Consider the following 20,261-nt stretch of genomic DNA (forward strand, 5'->3'; position numbering starts at 1 on the left):
TGGCTTCCAAACAAACCTTCTACTGTTCTAATATATGTTCATTTGGTTCTATTTACGTGTTATTATACATGTTGTTCGATTTGCTTATTTGGTATACGATTGATTAGTAATGAATGGCGAAGAGGGAACGCTACCCACAATTTGAAATTAGTGAAAATATTAACTTCTGTTTGTTTTAGCGTTACCTGATTACCTAAGCAACTTCTAGAAATAACCCTTTTGTGTTCTATATTATTTGACCAAAAATTAAGGTGGAAATTCATTTTTTCCCTTTTTCTGGTAATTTGCATTGCACAATAGTCAAAACAGCCTGAAGATTCACTTCAATTTGAAAAGGAAAAGGAAAGAAAATTGCAGTTTCCAATTTGATGGATGTCAAAGAGAAAAACCTGAGAAGGGATGAAAAGGAGAGCTCTTCGTATAATATTTTAGCTATATATCCAAATCCCAAAGCTTTCTTTTTCAACCCTTTGGTCATCTGTCTGTAAAGTGAGTCCACATACTCTCTCTCTCTCTCTCCCTCTCTCTCTCTCTCTCTCTCTCTCTGCACATCAGGTTTTATTAGGTACATACATGGCTGTTCTGATAATGGCCTAAAGAAGCCTTGAATATTTCTCTCCCTCTATCTGCATAAACTGCCATAACCGTCTTTCAAGTCCAGTGCTCTCTAGGTTTTTTTTCGTTCTCTCCAAATTCATAACGATGGTGAGCTTCTGCTGAGGAAAAATGGCGGAAAGAGCTCACTGGGGCTGGCCGCCGGCCGGTGCTCCTCCGCCGTTCACCCAGCAGCAGAGGGACGAGCATTGGAGACACTTTGACAACTCAGTCAATGCCATTTCTTTTGGGTTTGTTGCCACTGCGATTCTCATCTCCATGTTCCTTGTCATGGCCATTTTCGAGAGGTTTCTCAGACCCACCTCACCAGCTTCGTCGCCTTCCGGCCGCCGTCGCGACATGGAGTCCCAAATGAGTTTCAATGCAAAGCCTGGCCTTCCCTCTCCCAAAGTGAGTAATTCCACCCATTGCCCTTTTAGTTCTGAAACATATACTTCTGATTTACTATGAGGTTTGGTTGTTTTGTTGATAGTTTTGGTTTCCTTTTTCCCAGGGGAAAAAAAAAACAAAGAAGAAGAAGAAAGAAACTGAGAAAGAAAATTTTCCCCTTATCTATGCAGATAGTGATGATTGTTGGTCTGGAAAACACTTTGGTTTCTCTGTTTTGTATATTTGACAATTGTTTCTGCTCGATTTTGTGCTTCTTCCAAAAGCCTTTATTTGAGTCTTTGATCTTCGTTCTCATTAAGTTCTTATTAGTCACACACTAATATTTCGTTTTTGTTTATGCAAAAGAAAGGACAAAGGAAAGAATCCATTAGCAAGGACTGGCCAAACCTTAGACATTACATTACTACCTTATTTTGCCTATGCTTTCTCGAAACATGTTTATCTTTTGTGAAGTTCCAGGACCTTACAAACTAAATTAATCTTGTTAAACAAATTTAGTGGTTGGTGTTCACAATATTAAAAGTCAGAAGTGACTTGGGATTCACTAATTTAGTAGCTGAAGCATACAAAACTTGTTCATATTATAATGGTAGTGATAAAAGAATTCTAGGTTGACAAAGTAAATTACTCGGTAAACTACTCAAGCATTATCTTAAACATATAGTCATGTGCATGTTTCCCCAATTATGGAGACACCGAGAAACTACGCTGTCTCTTAATTAAGATATATGGCGACAGGCCCACGAGAGAAGAAAAGTTGCTCTGTTGGACCGGGTGAGAAAGCCCCGGGACTATATGCTATATGTAAGTAGCCACTGCATCAGCCCCACCTGTGTACATGGTACCCGTTAGGCCCATCACTACCATATTTATGGTGCCGAGCATGGCCACTGCCGGAGTTGGGGACAGGGCGAGAACATACGTTGTGGGCAAGTCTTAGTTCATTGCCCACTATCCGGCTTTAAATGTTCATAACTACATATCCAACTGTTTACGTAAAGGAAGGTGCCTATTAATTAAACTATACCAATGGCATATGAGAGTTGGACTAAGCTATCTGAGCCCACACTAGTTATGTTTTATAGAGCTCTATGATGGCACTTATACCTTTGGGAAAATGTTTTGAATGCCAAGCCTTGTGCATAAAGTTAGGGCTTTGGAATGTCTAGCCTTGTGTATAAAGTTGATCGGCGGAGGCTTGACATGTTTCCTGAAGAACTTGTCGTTTGCTGTACAATGTTGTGTAGAGCAATTTTTCTAACTGTGTGAATGTCATAAAGCAGCAGCTTCCTTGGATCCTAATTACTGTTCATTTTAACAGGGTTCTGTTGTGTGTTCTTGCTCAAAACCTGAGTTCAGAGCTTAACTTTCGATTGTGGATTCAAGTTTATCTTTTGTTGTATGGCTAAAAATGTTGGCACTAGGTACTAGGATGTTCAAAACATAAAGAGTAAGTAAAATAAGAATGTTAAAATGCATGTGCGGCCATACAAGAAACAAAAACATAAAAAACTAGATTATACATTAATAAGGTTAGAATGGCACCCATTGAAAGTAAATGAGAGAGACAAGATTAAGATAGTTTAAACATGTTAGAAAAAGACTAGTAGATTCACTTGTAAGGCAAGTGGATAAACCGAAGAAACCCTTAAACATGTTCTAGGATATGACTTATATAGAATTTGACCATAGATAGAGACGGGGAGATCTAAGGCTAGTAACTGTTCTTGTGTTTCAAGTTTACCTATTATTGAAGAAATACTCTACAGGCTTCAACAAATAAGCAACTTAAAGCATATTTTACGTACAGTAAACTGTGGCTTATTTTGTAGGATTACCTACCCATTAGTTTCCATAATTGTGCCCCTTGAAATGCTGTCTCGAAGAGCCGCCATTTTTTGGTTGGTGGATAACTTGCCTAGTCCTCTGTACAATGGCTTAGTGGAGATGAGCAAATTATAGTGGAGATATTGCAGCTATGATGCATTCATCTATACAGAAACAACAGCAATATGACTGACGTCATGTGGACACTAAGTACGAAAGTTCCAAGCAAATTAGAACAGTTTACATGTCATGAACACTAGAAAACAATAAGAAATCGTATTTTACATCTTATACATTGAAAATAAGATTAGTCACTAACTAATTAGAGTCTAGAAATTGTAAAGTTGGAAAGCTTAAAGAAGGTGAAGTAGTGGATATATTAAAAAGTCAGTTCCCAAGCTATTTTCTATGGACATCTGATCTCTTTTGCATGTGTCCAAGTGATGGAAACAAGCTTCCCTAGTGTCTAAAGTGTATGTAATAAGCTCTCCCACTAGTAGAAGGAATGTGAGATCCTCATATGCACAATGTTGTATGAAATCGATATCATGGCTGCAGGTAGGGCAGAAACCTAGTACTTTCCTTGCTCTTGCTTTCATTTACTTGAGCAACAACTCTCATTACAAAGTTTTCTACAAAACGCAGTGCCTTGCAACTTTAGCACTTTAATTTTTTTATTATCCCCATTAAAGAATCGTCTGTGAAAGAAAAAGTCAAATATATATGCCAGTTGTTGACATAATATTATAAACTGCTCAAGGTTTAGGAAGAACAGGTAAAATGGGATCTTGCATCATCAAACCATGTGATAAGCTCCATTTTTTAAGTTGATTTTTGCTTGTTTATGCTCTCTTAGAAATACTAATCTATTCCCTTTCATCAGAATTGATAATTATGACTCCAAATTGGTGTGGTTCATCGGTTTACTACCCTCAGACTGGTTAAAATCTGTCTTAATAGTTTTGAGAAGTTCCTTTATTTTACTTAAAGCCATTGAAAACCTTAGCAGTTTTCCGGAATTATATGCTTTCTATGTTGAATTGAACTGTTAATCTTCCATCCCTCAGATATCTGCAAATGCCAGAGAAGTTTCAGTCTTGATGCCTGGAGAAGACATTCCCACCTTCATCGCTCACCCAGCCCCTGTTCCTTGCCCCCCAGAACGCGTCTCGTGGCCCACCCATCAACCCAAATCGTTTCCTCGTTTCTCCCACGTCCCTGATTCAAGCACAAGTTCGAACACGATCCAAGAAAACTAGCATTCAAATGCTCTCCCTGTACATCAAGAACGGGGGATTCAAGTTGGGCAATATTTATGCCAGGGCTGTTGAATCTGTGTATATACTGCTTTTTCGTGCTTTCTAAGAGCCAACTCGACATTGGCAGATCAGGCAATTCTTAGGTTTGCATGCACTTATATTGATCTGTCATAAGACTCATATTTTTCATAGTTCTCGGATTGCCCGTTGTCTGTCTCCTTGTAAAGCCGTTGAGGATTGAAGCTTATGTGGGATACAGAGAAAGAATCGATTTGTTGCGTGAAATGTCCAACAGATTTGCATTCGTTTTCCTTTGAATTGATGTTCAATTCGGAGGTTAGATTTGAAAAGAACTCCTCGACCGTTGTCTTGCCCGTTCGGAGAATTCCAGGAACAAACAAATCTCAAGAAAACAAATTTATATTTGCCTGTTTGGCTTGCAGATAGATACAAGACACCGAGAAAAAAACAATTTTAACGGCTCTCTCTATCTAAATAAATTTAGGGCCACTCCCTATTTCCAAATCCTCACCCTTAAAAGTCAAAAAGTCCGCTCATCTCAACGGCTCCGAATTTTTATATTACAATTACTATTTTGTACAATCATATATCTCTCCCTCTCTCATGTTTTAGACTTTTTAGCTAGTGTTTGTTGATTAAAATATAAAATATAAAATGTATTCTAAATAAATATATTTTTATAATATTTATTAAATTTATCCAGCAATACACTAAAAAAAGTTATATAATTTTTTATTTGAGATTGTTAAAATAAATTTATCTCACCCCCTCTCTAAAGTTACGTTTGTTAAAATGAGTAAGATAAAACTGTATCAAAATAAGATTGGAATGATTTTCGAACTAAGATATCGAATAGTCAAGATAAAGCTGTGAAACATGTCAAAATTTTTATCAAAATATTTGTTAAATTTTTTGAAATGCACTAAATGATATATATATTATTTCTAAAAAAATTCAAATAAGAAGTCATGTGACTTCTTTTCCAATGATCACCAGATAAATTTGACAAACATAATTGAATGCATTATCTAAATAAATTTATCTAAAATTTTACATATAAGAGAAAATATAACTCATACGTTCTCAAAAATTTAACAAATAATTTAATAAAAATTTTAAAATATTTAATAACCTTATCTTGATCTTTTAATATTTTAATTCTGAAAATATTTTAGCATTTAAACTTATTTTGCTCATTTTAATCGACGCTGACCTAAATATTTATCAAATTACACATAGCATTAGATTTATTATTATTATTATTATAGGGTCTAAGTTGAAAATCTACTATTTTTTTAATACCCTTGAACCAACGGCAAAGGGAATTAAAGCGAAGAGAGAGACCAATAAATGGCATTGATTTCTGGAATTGCACAGCCAAAACTACAGTGGGACACAGACAGACACAATACATACCGGAGAAGGAGAAGAAAGGTAATTCTGGAATTTCACCAGCCAACTTGATGTTTGGCTTTTGACTCTTTTTACGCTAAGCAGGACAAAAATGAAGGACAGCAGTAAGCTTTCGGCCCCATGCCGTATCGTCATTCCACAATTGACCCCCGAGAAAGTCCATAATTACAGTTTCTGCCCACGGCTCTCTCTCTCCCTCTCTGTGGACTCGCTCTACAGAAAGATGAAACATTCCAGGGACACGAGCGGGTTTTCAAGAGACTCGTTGCCTGTCGGTGGCGGCCACGTGGCGGCCTCCTTGTCCGCGGTCTCCCGAACCTTTCGGGTCTTCTCGGACTGGTCGGATCTGACCCGATCCGGAGACTTCCCCGTTTTCCTATCCGACGGGCTCCGGCCCAGCCCGGCCGTTCTTGCAGCTCCGGTCTCGGCCCCGCGCTTAGCTGGAGACCTCAACCTCCGCATGTTGACGTCCCCGGAGTCCTGTCTCTGCCCGGCGGGCGCCACGCCCGGCCTCTCTCTTGCTGGAACCAGTCTGACCCGGCCCGGAGACGGATCCGACCTTCTGACCGGGGATTTTCCGACCGCCGGCGTACTCCCTCTCCGCCGGAGCTTCGACGGCGATCTAGCCACCCTCTGCCGGACCTCACCCTCGTCTTCCTCTCTCCTCTCTGTCAGCGTCGACACGCTCTCGCTCAAGCTGGTGATGTCGGACACTTCGGAGACCTCCGTGGCCGTAAACGGCGTCTTATCCCCGACATCGCTAGCGTCGTCTTCTTGGATCTTAGCCTCTTTCTCGTCTTGGATTTTTGGGACAGGTGGCTTCGGATTCGGAGTCTCGGACAGGACTTCCTTCACGGTCTCTTCTTCTAGCGGCGGCGGCGCCTTGGAGTGGCGGAAGTCGGCGGATCTCGCCGACGACGAATGACGATGGTGGTGGTCCTTGGGCGGAGATGCGGGCTTGGAATTGGTACTGACACAGCAACCCATTTGCTTGCTTCCTCAGTAAAAGAAAAACAAACCTATTTATGCGGTTCTACAAATAGAGGTAGTGGATCAGAAACTGGGGTTTCATTTGGGCGGTGGTGGTGGTGGTGGAGAATTGGCGGAATTGGGGTGGCGGAAGGCGTTTTCCGACGAGATTTGAGGGGAGGGAACTGGTAGTTGAAAGGGGAAGTGAAGAGACGTGGGAAGTGTATATTTATTGAGCGATCTCTGCAAGAGATATGACGAAAGAGATAGGAGGAGGAGGGAGAATTAAATTCAATTTATTTCCCCTTTTACCCCTCCCACGTCCACTCTTATCTTCCTTAATTTTTTTTTTTTTTACATCAAATAACAACAATTATATTACTCAAAAATGCTATTTAAACGCCACCATAACATAGATTAATCGGCAAAGAAAAAATATGATGGAGTGTTACTTTTTGGATCCCGAGATTTCGTGTTCCAACTCCAGTCAGAAGATAGTTCAGCAGGCAAAGAACGACCCTAAAAAATGAAAAATACTTGGCACCCTCATATTTGTTGTTGTGTTAGGGGTTAAAATCTACTTACTAGATTTCCTGATTTATCTCTTATGCTAAAATCATGGGGCCGAACAGCGAAGGCACTCGCAATGGTGCGTTAAAAAAAAATGTTATTTAAACACTTAAAAATAAACACACTCATATTATATATTTATATTAATTAAACACATATATATTACACAAATAAAATAGTATCACACTATATTAATTAACTTTTACTTAGTTTATGTTGGAAGTTTATGTTCTTTCCAATCTAAAGGGATGGTCGGACATTGACTCACAATGACAAGGAAGGGATTTTGGTGATCGATTCGTCAAGAATTGTAACGACCCGTTAGTGGGTCTAGGTGTTATGGGTATTTTAGTTTGCACATTAGAGTTGTTGCCTTTATTAATTAATTGTTAAAAATATTATATGAGTTGGTAATGGGGGTAAATTAATGAAAATAATATTTGGTGTGAAAAAGTCTCAAAGTTGTGGGCTAAATGGGTTTGGGCCTTATTTGAATTAGACCATTGATAAATAATTAAATCTTAAGTGTAAATGAATTGGGTTGAACCCAAATCTCAAGAAAAGTCCATTGGGCCTTAATTGGATTGGGCCATATATTTTGACTTGGGCTTGGGCTATATATTTTGACTTGGGCTTGGGCTATGGGCATAGAGAATGGTATCTTAATTAAAAAGAAAAAAAGATTAAGAAAATGGTAAAATGACCAAAATGGGTAAGAGATATGTGAATTGTGTGTGTTAGTATGAAGGGTAAATTAGAGAAAATTAAAAGGGAGATGGATTGAAAGGAGTTGGGAGACAAGTCTCCCACATTTTTTTTCCTCCTTTTCTTTCTTCTTACTTTCTTGTTCCCTTCTTCTTCTCCCTCTCCCGATTGTCTCTTCTTCCTCCATTGTTCTTCTTCATTGAAGCTTTAAGTGGAGACTATGGAATTTTCAATTTCAAGGGGTGTCTTCATCTCTTTGGATTGCAACCATCTAAGGCAAGTTCCCTTCCTTCTTGTTTCAAATTCAAGATCTTCTTCTTCTTCTTCTCCTTATGATTGTGTAAGTTCTTCTTCTCTTGATTATATTTTAATGCAAGTTCTTCAACCTTGTTTCCATCTTAGAAGGCTTGTTTCCTTCATTTTTAAGTTGTTGCTCTTAAATTCTTATTCTCGGATTCACTGACCATGTTATGTTCTTTGGTCTATAACTCCTTGTGTTTATATCCAAATTGAGATCCGTTTGTTGGGTTGTAAACTAGACATCTTAAGCTTCATTTTAGACACAAGAATCGAATTTTTTGACTAAGATTTGATCATGTTATAGCCTTGTAAATCCCTGCTAAGATCTGGAAATTTTACTGCTTTCGAGTAAACTGACCTTGTTGTACTCTTTAGGGTATAACTCTCTGTGGTTATATCCGATTCAAGATCCGTTTGTTTTTGTATAAACTAGACTTGATAATCTTCATTTGGTAAATTTTTTAGAATTTTTGGCTGTGTTTTGAGCCTACAGTATCCTTGTAAATTCTTGCCCAGAATCTGGAAATTTTCTGCTCTGTTTTTGAATAATCTGTTCTTGCTTCGGTTTTTGGGGTATAATGCTCTGTGGTTATATCCAAATTGTGATCCATTTATTTTTTCTATAAAATAGACTTCATGGGCTTTGATTCGGTATAAGATTTGAAATTTTTGGTTATGATTTGTACCCATAACAACCTTGTTGAATTCTATGTAGAATTCTGTAAATTACTGTTACAAATTCTGCCTTGTTTCGGTTTTTGTGGAATATCTCCTTGTGGTTATTTCCGATTTCAAATCTAGTTGATTTTCCAGAAACTAGACTCATTAGGCTTTTATTTGGTATATCGTTTGTGGTATTTTACCAAATATTGAGCCTAGATTGGATTTTTGAAAATATGCTTGAAATCTGGAAATTTCTGAAATATGTTGTTATTCAACTCTTCCTATGTAGTCTATCATTCCTACGTTTAAAATTATGATTTTTGTATAGTTCTTCCATTGTTTTTTTGAATTATTCTTGATAACCCTCATTGTTGGATAAAAGGGTTTTATTTTCCTTATTTCGATAAATCTTGCAATATTAATTCGTTTTCTTGTTGAACATTGCAAAAATCTAAACAGGGTTTTGTGTCACCCTACATTTCTTAAGGAATGACATTTATTCATTAGGGTCTAGTGTCATGCAAGATTTAGTGTTTCTTGCATGTATAAATTTTGATTCCTTGCGATTATTATTGGGGTAAAAATATACCGTAAATATTGGTTTGGACATTTCTATAAGTATGAGTCAATAAATGTATTAAAATTTACCCTGTGATCATAAGATAGTGCACACTTTAATTTATGTAATTGTGCATGTTAAGCATGATTTGAGATTTTTCTTAATCATTGAGGATTGACATGAAATGGGGATATGCATATGTGATGCATGATTATACTGATTTGCGCACCTATTATTTTGCGCGACGGCTAAGTCCGTGGATGAGAAAGGATATCCTATGAGCGCTTGACGCGGGTGAGGTGGCCATCAACCCAGAAGGCGTGGCTCAAATTGTTATCATTTGTTGATGTATTTTCATGATGTATATATATTCATGAATGGATATATATATATATATATATAGGCCGTGAGAGCCTTGAGAATTATGCAGAAAAAATTCCCTACTATTGGTGCATATGCATGAGCATGGGAACGAGTGCATAATATATGTAATAATCACGGCATGGGAAATTAATGTAAACCGAGAACTTATGAGTCGCGTTATACTAATATCTCCTCATAGAGTTGTTTATTCTATCTTGATTATCCCTGCCTTTGATTCTATATCTCCATGCTTTATAAATACACTTGCTGAGCCTTGTGGCTCACCTTGTTTACTCTCATGTCATTCCAGGTACAAGTAGAGCAGTGGTTGAGGGCGAGCCCAGTGGGGCTAAAGCCCAGGGTTAGAAGTGTACAGAGACCTTCCAAATTAGATGGTCTATGTTAGCATTTGTGATGAGGGCAAGTGTGAGGAAATTTTATGTTGTAAAATTTGTTAGTGCCCTTGTATTTCATTTTGTTTAGACTATGGTCTAAGATGTTGTAAACCTTTATGTTAGCTTCAGCTGAGTTTATCTAAGGATAGTATTATGGTGTTGTATGTTATTGTTCTATATCACACTTGTGATGACCTCATTTCGGATATCCTATGCTAGCGGGACTATCCGGTAGTGGGCCACTACAAGAATGGCCGGCACTTATAAGTACTCTGACATTCCAATAAACAAGAGAGTAAATAGACAGAGTATCAATAGATTAGAAAAGAACATACATTGTCTCTAGGTATGGTGACAATGAAATTGTCATTAGTATAAATGGGATCTGTCATGAATGGGGATGTGATTTGTCATTAATAAGGATGAAATTTGGAGCGAGTGCGGAAGTATCCAGCTTGCCACTATAATGATGCTATTACATGCTTACGCAAGACTAGGATTGAACTGCAAACTGGTTCGTGAACCAAAGGCTGAGATTAGGCTGTAGGCTGAAAATCGAGACTGGACCGTGGGCCAAAGGTTAAGACCGGGCTGGTACAGTCCAGTCTACATGAATGGATGAATTATGTTATTTTAAAACTTTCACAATACATCTAAATTTTAAAATATCAATGGGTCAAATCTTAGGACGATTGATCTCTATGGAGCTATGCACTAATGAATAAATAACCCAAGGACAGTTTAACCAATGCAACACAAAGCCAAGTGCCAATCAAACAATAATGTGCATGATTCGAAATCTAAGTTATGGTTTGATAAAATCTAAGAACACTAATGGTCCATGCTAGGGCTACATTAATAATGTGGGAATATGGTCACGTGGGCACACATTTATGGTTTGTTATGCAAGAGTCCTCCTTTCTTTTTTTATTAACTTATAATATTTTCAACTTTATTCGATTAATTCCAAAAAAGATGGGCCTCAACCTAACCCATATTTCAAATAAATTATGGTATAATCTCCGTATAATGTCTTCATAAGATTTTCAATTTAAGACCTCAACCATATCCACTCCTTGTTCTTACCACTAGAGTCACTCATCAGGTATAAATATCTTTCCTTTTATTCATTGGTATAAGAACTCCATCACTAAAGAGAGTAACCATTATCTCACTCCCCCTCTTTATTAATAATCTAATTAATAAGCACTAATCTATGTTCCCTTCCTTTTTCAGTGACTGTGACTTATATGATTCAAATATTATTAAATATATTATTATTAATTAAAATTTTAGATTATAAAACAATTAATTAGTTCGATAAAATTCACATAGGTTCATTTCAGTATTTAATTATGCATGATACAAAAATATAAAAAAAATCTAGAAATTATTAATTACTTAAAGAGAGGGATCGTTAAAAGAAATCTTAAAATAGGTTCCTCTCACCCATTTAAGATTTAATTTTGTTATTTGTATAAAAAATTATAGTTATTTATTTCATTACAAACTTTCATATAGTTATTGAGGAGAAAATTAAAGAGAGCAACTATTTGATAGGGGTTAGTAAAATTTTGGCTTAATCGAAATAAATGAATTGAACCCACTGAAATTGACAGTTCCGCTCAATTCAATTTATAGATCAATTTAGTTTAGTTTTTTTTTTAAAAAAATATTTAATTGATTTGATAATCCAATTGATAGAATGCGCACCCTACTATTTGACTAAATTAATATTTGATATTTATGTCACGCAGCAATTTCTCAACAAATCATTCACTTTTCTCTCATGTCACATCTTGGCTCTGAAGCCTCCCCCACCCAACATGCCCAGAAAATATATACAAATAAATATATATGCCTTCTAACATGTCTCTCTCTCTCTCTCTCTCTCTCTCTCTCTCTCTCTCTCTCGCTCTCTATGAGTCTTTGATTGATTTGCATTACTTTTCTTATCTTTCTTACACAGCTGAGCTGACAAACTGCCGCATGTTGCTGCTTCAATTAGAACACCGATTGTGCCATTTTGCCTTGCTTCTTTGTGGACGGAAAGCGGGCTGCCGAGATATAGAGAGAGAGAGAGAGAGAGGTGTGTGTGACAAGGAAGCATTATGCTATGCTTTAGTAACACTAACAAGTGATGGTACTAATAATAAAGTTTAAGATTTTGTGTTTAAATTTTGTAAATCTTATTTAATTAATTAATCCCTCACTATATATGCTTTGAATGATAACGTCTTACTTTTTAAGTATTACGTACATCATAGACAGATTGCCAGCAGCAATGCCTTTTGTTTGCTGCTGCATTTGTAGCCAGCCAGTTCATCCCACCAGCAGAGCTAGCTAGCTGTTCTAACTTGAACAAGTTACTAAGGATGAAGGGTAAATTAAATTGATCCAAATAAGAGAGAGACAACGACGGACCACCATCTTCCACATGAAGGATAAACTCTGAGCACAATAATAATTAAATTAAATCTTAGGCATAAGGGCATTAACTATTCAGTCAGTCATGCTTACCCTGAGGGGCATTTGGGTCATTTCAGCTGTCCTTTGGATTTAAGTTTTTTAAATTGAAGGCCAAATATAATTTTTCAATCGAGTTGAACTTTTATAGATCTAGATCGAAATTTGAACATTCTTACTAAGTTGTGTTAAATTTTTTATTTTAATTATGCCCAAGAAATATATACGTTACCTAATTTGCCCATGTTTGATTGGAGTGGACCTACAAGGGGGCAGAGGCAGGGGGCTTACCTAACCAATTCGGCTTCACTATATTCAAAGGTGGAAAAGCCCAACCAAGTAACGTTCTCTAGAGCCACCCAACGGTACAATTATTTTTCATTTTATACCAAATCCGAATTTCATATTAATTCTTAAATAGTTTTCGAATTATAAGGATCTTAATACATGTCTGTCTCTCTCGCAACTACAGAGGTTACGTACAACGTTAAATACAGTACCCTGTCTGCCTCTGCACTGTGTCCGCTCCGACTTCTGCAAAAGAAACCCAACTTTCCTTTCTCATTCTCCGACTGCAAACTCTGCTGCAGGTTAGGGTTCTCGTTGTTCTTCAACCGGAAATTTTGTATTTGTTTGGTTTGGTCTCTTGTTTTCAGTTGGGTTTTGATTTTATTTTTTGTATCTTTTCTGGTAAATTAATGGCTGTCTTTTTGTTATTTTACGTAGAAATGTATCAATGTATGTGCTCTCTTTGGTTTTTTTTTTTTTTCTTTTCCTTATTTTTAGTGCTTGAGTTGAAATGATATGGCATCCGAATGTATGTGTTCTATGTAAATGTAAAACCACATTTGGGTTTGTTTTTCTTTCTTTCGTTTCTTTTTGTGCTTCAGTTGGAACTGTGCTTTGCTTTCGTTCTCTGGTTTTACTTCGCCGTGAATAGTTAAGAGTTTGCTCTGTCTGTTGCACCTTTGGTTCTAAACTCGTTTGAGTTGCTTGAATTGTGCGAAATTTGTGGGTTTTCTTTTGCCTTTGCCTCTCCCCCCTTTTTTTCCATTCTTGCCTTACTTTTTTGTTTCGAGATGCTCATTTTCCAGGAAATTTGTCGAGCGAAATAGCCAACAGAACAAAGAAAATCTGAGAAAAGAGAGTTTGAGTTCTGGGTTAGACACTGTTGGAGATGGGTTATGTGAATTGGCAGAGGCATGTATGGATTTTCTTAGGGCTGATAGCATTCTTTGGTATGCCGATGTGCCGCGGAACCACGGACCCTCGAGATGGTAAATCATAGCACCCCATTTCTGCCTTGGGTAGTTTTGGTATATGAATGTATGCTAACATGTTTACATTTTTGGAAGACCTCTTAAAAGATGTATATATGCATATGGAAGAAGTCCTTGACAGTTAATTTGACAACTTACTTTTCCCCGAGGATATAGTCAATTAACTTCTGTAATCTAAGGTTTTCATCCCATTTTGAACATTAAGTAGATGTGTATGATTATCATTATAATTTATTACCGAGTACCTTTTCCTGTTTCACTTTAGTTCCTTTCCTGGAATACATCTAACTCTTTTAAAGTTATAGATACAACCTCTCTGCATCTGAGAGTAAAGCTGCATGCATTTGATCCTCTCGATTGTCCAATAGTGGCAGCCTTCTTGTAGGTAGCAGTGATCGCTTAATTAATTTGTTGCTTTATTTTTCAGTGTTTGCTATAAATAGTTTATATGCTGCTCTGGGCTTCCCAATTCTTCCTGGGTGGGTTCCAATTGGAGGCGATCCTTGTGCAGAACATTGGCAAGGTGTACAGTGTGTTAATGCCAACATAACTGGAATGTACGTTAACCATTTCCCTATATTATGTCAACTGTTGGGAAGTATTACTTATGTTTAAGCTATTCAAGTTGACAGAGTCCTCAGCGGCGCAAATTTGGGGGGTGAGCTTGGTGATGGCTTGCAAGACTTCACTTCTGTCATACAAATGTAAGTACCATTTCATGAATAGGTGTGTCCATTTGCATTTCACATCATGCTGGTGAATGCTATAGGATGATTTCAGAGTCAATCATGTAAGTACCTAATCATGAATATATGAGTTCATCTGTGTCTTTCATGGGATGGTTAAGTTCCATAACATGATTTTTTAAGTCACTAGGACTGGTAGTGCGTCTCCAATACCATGTACGGTTAGTGAGGTGACCTTAAGGCTATAAGGGAGGCATATGTCTCTGTGTATTTCTTCTTCAAGAGTTAGTTTTCTAGTTGGTTCTCCTTTTTAGGGGTGGAGGCATTAAAGTACTGGCCCAGTGTATAATTGCTTGCAGTTCTTTAAATCTATTGCATTTATTATTGCTTCTTAGGAAGTAATTGAATTTGAGCTACTTAATGAAACAGGGATCTGAGCAACAACCATATTGGGGGTAGTATTCCTTCCAATTTACCGCCCACTGTTAGAAGCTTGTAAGTTTTACTGCTATTTCTTTTTAGAGTTATTTACCTAACTGATTTATTTAGGTACTACTATATGCCTCTGCACATATCAGTATGATTTTCTACTGAACGCATGCTTTCTTTTTGACATAGTTTTCTTTCGGGTAACCAGTTCACTGGAAGCATCCCAAATACTTTATCATCATTAGGTCAACTAGCAGACTTGTAAGTGTTATTCAATTTGCTGAAACTTTGCTTTGAGGTGATCACTGTCACTTTTTTTCATCCCTTTCTCAATTATGGTCATTATTCATTTTAGGTCGCTTAATGATAACCGCTTGACTGGAAATATTCCAGATGCCTTTCAGCCACTTGTGGGTTTGGTAAACTTGTATGGTTCCTTGTCATTTCTCCATTGTCCATTCATGGATACTTTGATTATTTTTGGTTCTGATCTGTTTTGATCCACTCACTTATTGGTTCGCAGGGATCTGTCAGGTAACAATTTGAGTGGTCAGCTGCCTCCTTCCCTGGGGAACTTGTCATCTCTTACTACACTGTTAGTAATTATTAGGATAATATTTCCCAATGTTGCACTTTTCTGCCTTTTAGCTTCGTGAGCTTATATACATGCTTTTTGTGTTGTAGGCACTTGCAAAACAATCAGCTAACTGGGGTCCTCAATGTTTTACAAGATCTTCCCTTAAATGATTTGTACTCTTCTGTCATGCATTGTTGCCTCAAAATTTTATTTAGATTCTTATTGTTGTATTGCATTTTGCCTTTTGGAGATCATAACCTGTGCTGCTTGAACAGGGACATTGAAAATAACTCGTTCTCTGGGCCTATCCCTGCAAATTTGCTGAACATTCCAAATTTCAGGTTTGGAACATGGACTTCTTATGTTTCTGTATGAATTTGCTTACCTGTGGTATATCAGGTTGTGATGGTGTTACATAAAAGTCTTATCTTGGAAGCTAGTGCTTCCCCATATGATTTTACTATATTTGACCTTCCCCTTTGACCAATATCAAACTTAGCTGACATGCTTATAAGAAAAAATTATTTTTAAATCTCTTTCTGTCAGCAAGGATAATATCATTTTGTATTTAATTTTATTAAGTACTGTATGGACAAAACAGAATCTAGTTTTGAGTAATGCCTATTGTTTTATCATAAATGAATTTCTTAATCAATCTTTGGAATCTTTGGTTGTGGGAAATGACCGATTTGATAGAAATTTCCACTTCAATAGTTGGTATCCATCTAGTAATTTCTTCAATTGTTAAAGTTGGATTGTCAATTACTCAAGTCCTTCTTTTCACTATTATAATCCTTTTAGTAACAGCGTTATCCTCTAAAAGTTGCTACTTATCTTCTTCTCCTTTTTGTTATCCTCCCCCTCTTCTGTTTGATGTAATAAAAACTATGTTGTTAGTGTCAGAGCTTCAGTTTCTATATGTCAAATTTCCTTGTTGCATTAGTACAACTCCTGAACAAAAAAATGCCTTGGCTCTTAAAAGATGTCATACAATGGTTATGCCAATTGGGAAATGATCAAATAAAATTTGCAATGCAATTAATGCATTTTTGGTACTATCAATTGTAAATGATAGAAGGTACCAGTCCCTTGGTATATTATTCTTATTAATATGAATGCTTTCCAGAAATGATATTTTTCTGTATTAGGATTATGTGATATTTTTATCTGGCATTTAGGTAACATTAGTGTTTATTGTGCAGGAGAGCAGGAAATCCCTTCAACACTACTGTTATCCCTTCCCCCCCTGCCTTTGCTCCTTCACCATCTCCATCCAGGGCTCCATCTCCTGAATTAACTACGGGACAACGGGCATTTGCACCCACTGTGCCAATAATAATATCAGATTCTGGACCAGGAGGAAAGTTTTTGACGACTAAAAGGGTCACTTGGATTGCTATTGCAGGGGTTTTAACGTTTATAGTGGTTGCCTTAGGGTTGTGTCTTTATATGTCTAGATGCTGCAAAGGAAGTCAACCAAGTAGCAAAATTACCAAGAGGCATGAAATGAGTGAATATAACGACCTTGAAAAGAAGCCTAAGAACAGTGAACCTTTCCCAAAATTGTATAGCCCTTTAGAAAAAGGTAACTCTGTTGTTACCATTTGCTTATTTATACTTTTAAGGCCTTCTCCTTTGTTGGCTTCCTCCCCCCTCTTGTTTTTGTTTTCCTTTTATACTTTTCATCTTGTATTTGTTTTGTCTTTTCACTCGGTAAATGGTCTATTGAGAATTTTGAGCAGGTTATAAAGAGGCAGATTTGAGGCCAGCACTTAGACATGGAAATGATCATGAAACAAACAGTTTTAGGTTAAAGCCAGTCGCTGAACGGACAGATTTTAAGACAACGGTCACTATTCCAGAGCGCAAGGAGGATCATAGGATTGACATGACAGAACTGGATGTTGATTTTCTGACACCACCCCCGCCTCCTCCGTTTCTTCAAGTTGATGAGGATACTGCAGATCCAATTCTTTCCTCACTAACCATGACCAGACCACCTAACAGATCAGTAAGGACATTCACCATTTCATCACTTCAAGAATATACAAATAGCTTTTCTCAGGAAAATCTTATTGGAGAAGGCATGCTGGGCACTGTCTATAGGGCTGAGCTTCCTAGTGGGAAGGTAACGTTCTTATTCCAAAAATAAGACTTGTATGTTCTATCCTTTCTTTCTGGTGCTAGCTAGTTGAGTGCTTCTGTTGAGGGTTTCCTTGAGGCCTGCCCCAGCGTCAATTCAAGCTCCTTTGCCAGTGGGCCTGCAAATATTTATTCTTTTAAATTTACGTACTTGATTTGTTTACCGTATAAGCTAAATTTGTTTTTGCAACTTCTTTTATTCTCTCTTTTGACCATTGAAATCAATAATGTGGCAGTATATTAATTATAAAAGCTTGCAGAACATCTTAATTACGTTAACAAGCTTTTTTAGCCTTTTTATAGGTCTGAATATAGAAAATTTGAATGGTTTCTTTTGATTTGAAGCTTGGTGAGATGCCGCCAATGCTAATTTCAAGTACTTTTCTGAACATGGAATGTTTTCTGACCCAAATTAGCTTTTTTCTCTTCCCTTAATTTTGCAGATATTAGCAGTCAAGAAACTCAATGCTGCAGCTTGCAGAAAGCAGAGCAATGAAGATTTTCTTGAGCTAGTACTTAGTGTTTCCAAGCTTCACCACCCCAATGTAGTTGCGCTCCTGGGTTTCTGTGCTGAGCATGGGGAGAAGTTACTTGTGTATGAGTACTGTGGAAATGGAACACTTTATGATGCACTACACACGGATGATGAAACCCATAAGAAACTATCATGGAACATGCGCATCCGCTTGGCTCTTGGAGCTGCAAGAGCCCTGGAGTAAGTAGCCTTGCTGCCTTAGAGAAATAGAAGATTGATTATCATAAATTTCACCAAATCTATATGCTGCATCTAGAAAATATTATCATTTTAATTGGATATTGTTTTTGAAAAACCAAAAACACAGGGGAGACTTTAGAGAAGAGTTGTCTATCTCAGCTGTTGAGTATTATAGTAGATATCCTATGCGGGTGGTTGAGTTTAGTGGAACGTTACATCATCTCGCAATGTCATGTTAGTTTGCGTTTTCGTGCCAGTATAGGGCCTTGCATGCCCATTATCTTGTAACTGAGTAGTATATTTTGTTTTACAAAGGTATTTGCATGAAGTTTGTCAACCTACAATTGTCCATAAAAATTTCAAGTCTGCCAATATCCTTCTTGATGATGAGCTTGGAGTACGTGTCTCAGATGGTGGTTTGGCTCCTCTAGCGCCATCCATTTCCGCAAGCCAGGTAATTCCTTGTCATCATACCCTTGAAGTGGGCTTACAAATTGAAACTTTTAATTCAACATGTTTCTTGACATAGCTATATCAATGGGTTTAGAATGATGCAATTTTCACTAAAATTAGGAAAGCACTGAATCAAAGGCAAATAAAAAAACATGTTCCTCTTTGAGTGACGGTACTATGGCATGCCATATCAGCTTGACTTGATGGCCAATTTGTTTTATGTTATAAGGTTGTAAGTAATTGTCCCTAATTCTTAAACTGCTGCTAACAGTCGGTGCAATTTTCAGTTGTCAGGTTATGGTTATGGTGCCCCAGAGCTTGAGTTGGGAAGTTATACTAGCCAGAGTGACGTCTACAGTTTTGGAGTTGTTATGTTGGAGCTCCTCACAGGGAAAACATCTTATGATAGGTTTATGATCTGATTTATTCATGATAGTTTTTGAATGAAGTTACAAATAGGTTTATCTTTTTAAGTTTGGAGTGGTTAAAGTTATGTTCATTCTGAAAATGTGATGTCTAGGTTGCGGCCCCGAGGGGAGCAATTTCTGGTAAGATGGGCAGTTCCTCGGCTTCATGATATAGATGCCCTATCAAGGATGGTTGATCCTTCTCTAAATGGAGCATATTCTACTAAGGCTTTGTCCCGCTTTGCAGATATAATCTCCTTATGCCTTCAGGTAACTTTGGTATATATTTAGCTGTATTTTGTGCGGTTGTCTTGAAAGGTGCAAATAGGGTTTAGTAGTGTTGATTGTATGAACTTAACAGTTAAAATGTTCTGATAAACCTTTAACTTTCTTACTTCCTTATAAAATCGAGTTTTTATTTATGTGATTTTATTTTGCTTCAGTAATTCATCTTTACTGAGAACAGCTATCTTGATATCTTATCTTTCTCTGCAGCCTGAGCCTGAATTTAGGCCACCCATGTCTGAGATCGTCGAGAACCTTTTACTCATGATCTAATGAAATCCCCGAACAAGCGACTGCACTGGGAACGAACGAACTACCCAACATGAGCACACTACAAACCATATGGTAATGTCCTGAGACAGTTCGTAAGAATCTCCTGTGAATGTTTCTGATATGGAAGCTGATTTTCGACTTGCTGGGCTCTGGGAACTAAACACTTGTTTGAATAGAGAGGCTGCAGGTACAACACTTGCCCCTGTAAATTCTTCTCAGGCACCTGTTATTCTCTGAGCCCTGGATCTGGCTGGACTGTGTTTGCTCATTAAGTCTCTGCTGTGCTTGTTATAGTGTGTGCTCACCCAAACATTTGCTTGATTCTTTCTTTATGTGATTTATTCTTTCTGGTGTAAGTAAATATTTGTGGTGTCCCCAAATGTGTAACTTTTATGTGTTTGATTTCTTTGTGCCTTTGTGTTTCGTAATTGTCGCAAGGAATGAACAAATTTGTATTCATGAACCTTCCCTACTCTAATTCTGTGACTTTTATATGGTA

The 20,261-nt window shown here is 37.3% G+C and overlaps 3 protein-coding genes across 3 annotated transcripts; 2 read left to right on the plus strand and 1 right to left on the minus strand.

The window, feature by feature from the left end:
* The first annotated feature begins 426 nt into the window (after positions 1-426).
* LOC127807870 (uncharacterized) lies at positions 427-4,396 on the plus strand. Its single transcript, XM_052346042.1, has 2 exons — positions 427-1,005; positions 3,900-4,396. Exons 1-2 carry the CDS (start codon positions 727-729, stop codon positions 4,089-4,091), a joined length of 471 nt encoding a protein of 156 aa, XP_052202002.1. The 5' UTR covers positions 427-726; the 3' UTR covers positions 4,092-4,396.
* Positions 4,397-5,453: 1,057 nt separating this feature from the next.
* LOC127808177 (uncharacterized) lies at positions 5,454-6,739 on the minus strand. The gene has a single exon (XM_052346587.1). It carries the CDS (start codon positions 6,510-6,512, stop codon positions 5,739-5,741), a length of 774 nt encoding a protein of 257 aa, XP_052202547.1. The 5' UTR covers positions 6,513-6,739; the 3' UTR covers positions 5,454-5,738.
* A 6,117-nt stretch (positions 6,740-12,856) lies between these two features.
* LOC127808808 (protein STRUBBELIG-RECEPTOR FAMILY 3-like) lies at positions 12,857-20,261 on the plus strand. Its single transcript, XM_052347444.1, has 18 exons — positions 12,857-12,880; positions 12,988-13,105; positions 13,610-13,792; positions 14,223-14,352; positions 14,428-14,499; positions 14,911-14,976; positions 15,100-15,171; positions 15,266-15,337; positions 15,434-15,505; positions 15,595-15,660; positions 15,763-15,828; positions 16,690-17,072; positions 17,230-17,615; positions 18,073-18,344; positions 18,660-18,798; positions 19,085-19,206; positions 19,318-19,474; positions 19,700-20,261. The coding sequence occupies exons 3-18, from the start codon at positions 13,693-13,695 to the stop codon at positions 19,760-19,762; spliced, it is 2,238 nt and encodes a 745-aa protein (XP_052203404.1). The 5' UTR covers positions 12,857-12,880; positions 12,988-13,105; positions 13,610-13,692; the 3' UTR covers positions 19,763-20,261.

This window comes from Diospyros lotus, chromosome 8 (genome assembly GCF_014633365.1).
Source record: "Diospyros lotus cultivar Yz01 chromosome 8, ASM1463336v1, whole genome shotgun sequence".
NCBI classification, from domain to species: Eukaryota; Viridiplantae; Streptophyta; class Magnoliopsida; order Ericales; family Ebenaceae; genus Diospyros; species Diospyros lotus.

Bases quoted from the DNA above. Each gene is read 5' to 3' on its own strand.
- LOC127808808 (XM_052347444.1), top strand. From the start codon at position 13,693: ATGGGTTATGTGAATTGGCAGAGGCATGTATGGATTTTCTTAGGGCTG. The intron at 15,172-15,265 runs GTAAGTGTTATT...TATTCATTTTAG, and splicing joins TTAGGTCAACTAGCAGACTT to GTCGCTTAATGATAACCGCT. The intron at 17,073-17,229 runs GTAACTCTGTTG...AATTTTGAGCAG, and splicing joins GTATAGCCCTTTAGAAAAAG to GTTATAAAGAGGCAGATTTG.
- LOC127808177 (XM_052346587.1), bottom strand. From the start codon at position 6,512: ATGGGTTGCTGTGTCAGTACCAATTCCAAGCCCGCATCTCCGCCCAAG.
- LOC127807870 (XM_052346042.1), top strand. From the start codon at position 727: ATGGCGGAAAGAGCTCACTGGGGCTGGCCGCCGGCCGGTGCTCCTCCG. The intron at 1,006-3,899 runs GTGAGTAATTCC...TCCATCCCTCAG, and splicing joins CTGGCCTTCCCTCTCCCAAA to ATATCTGCAAATGCCAGAGA.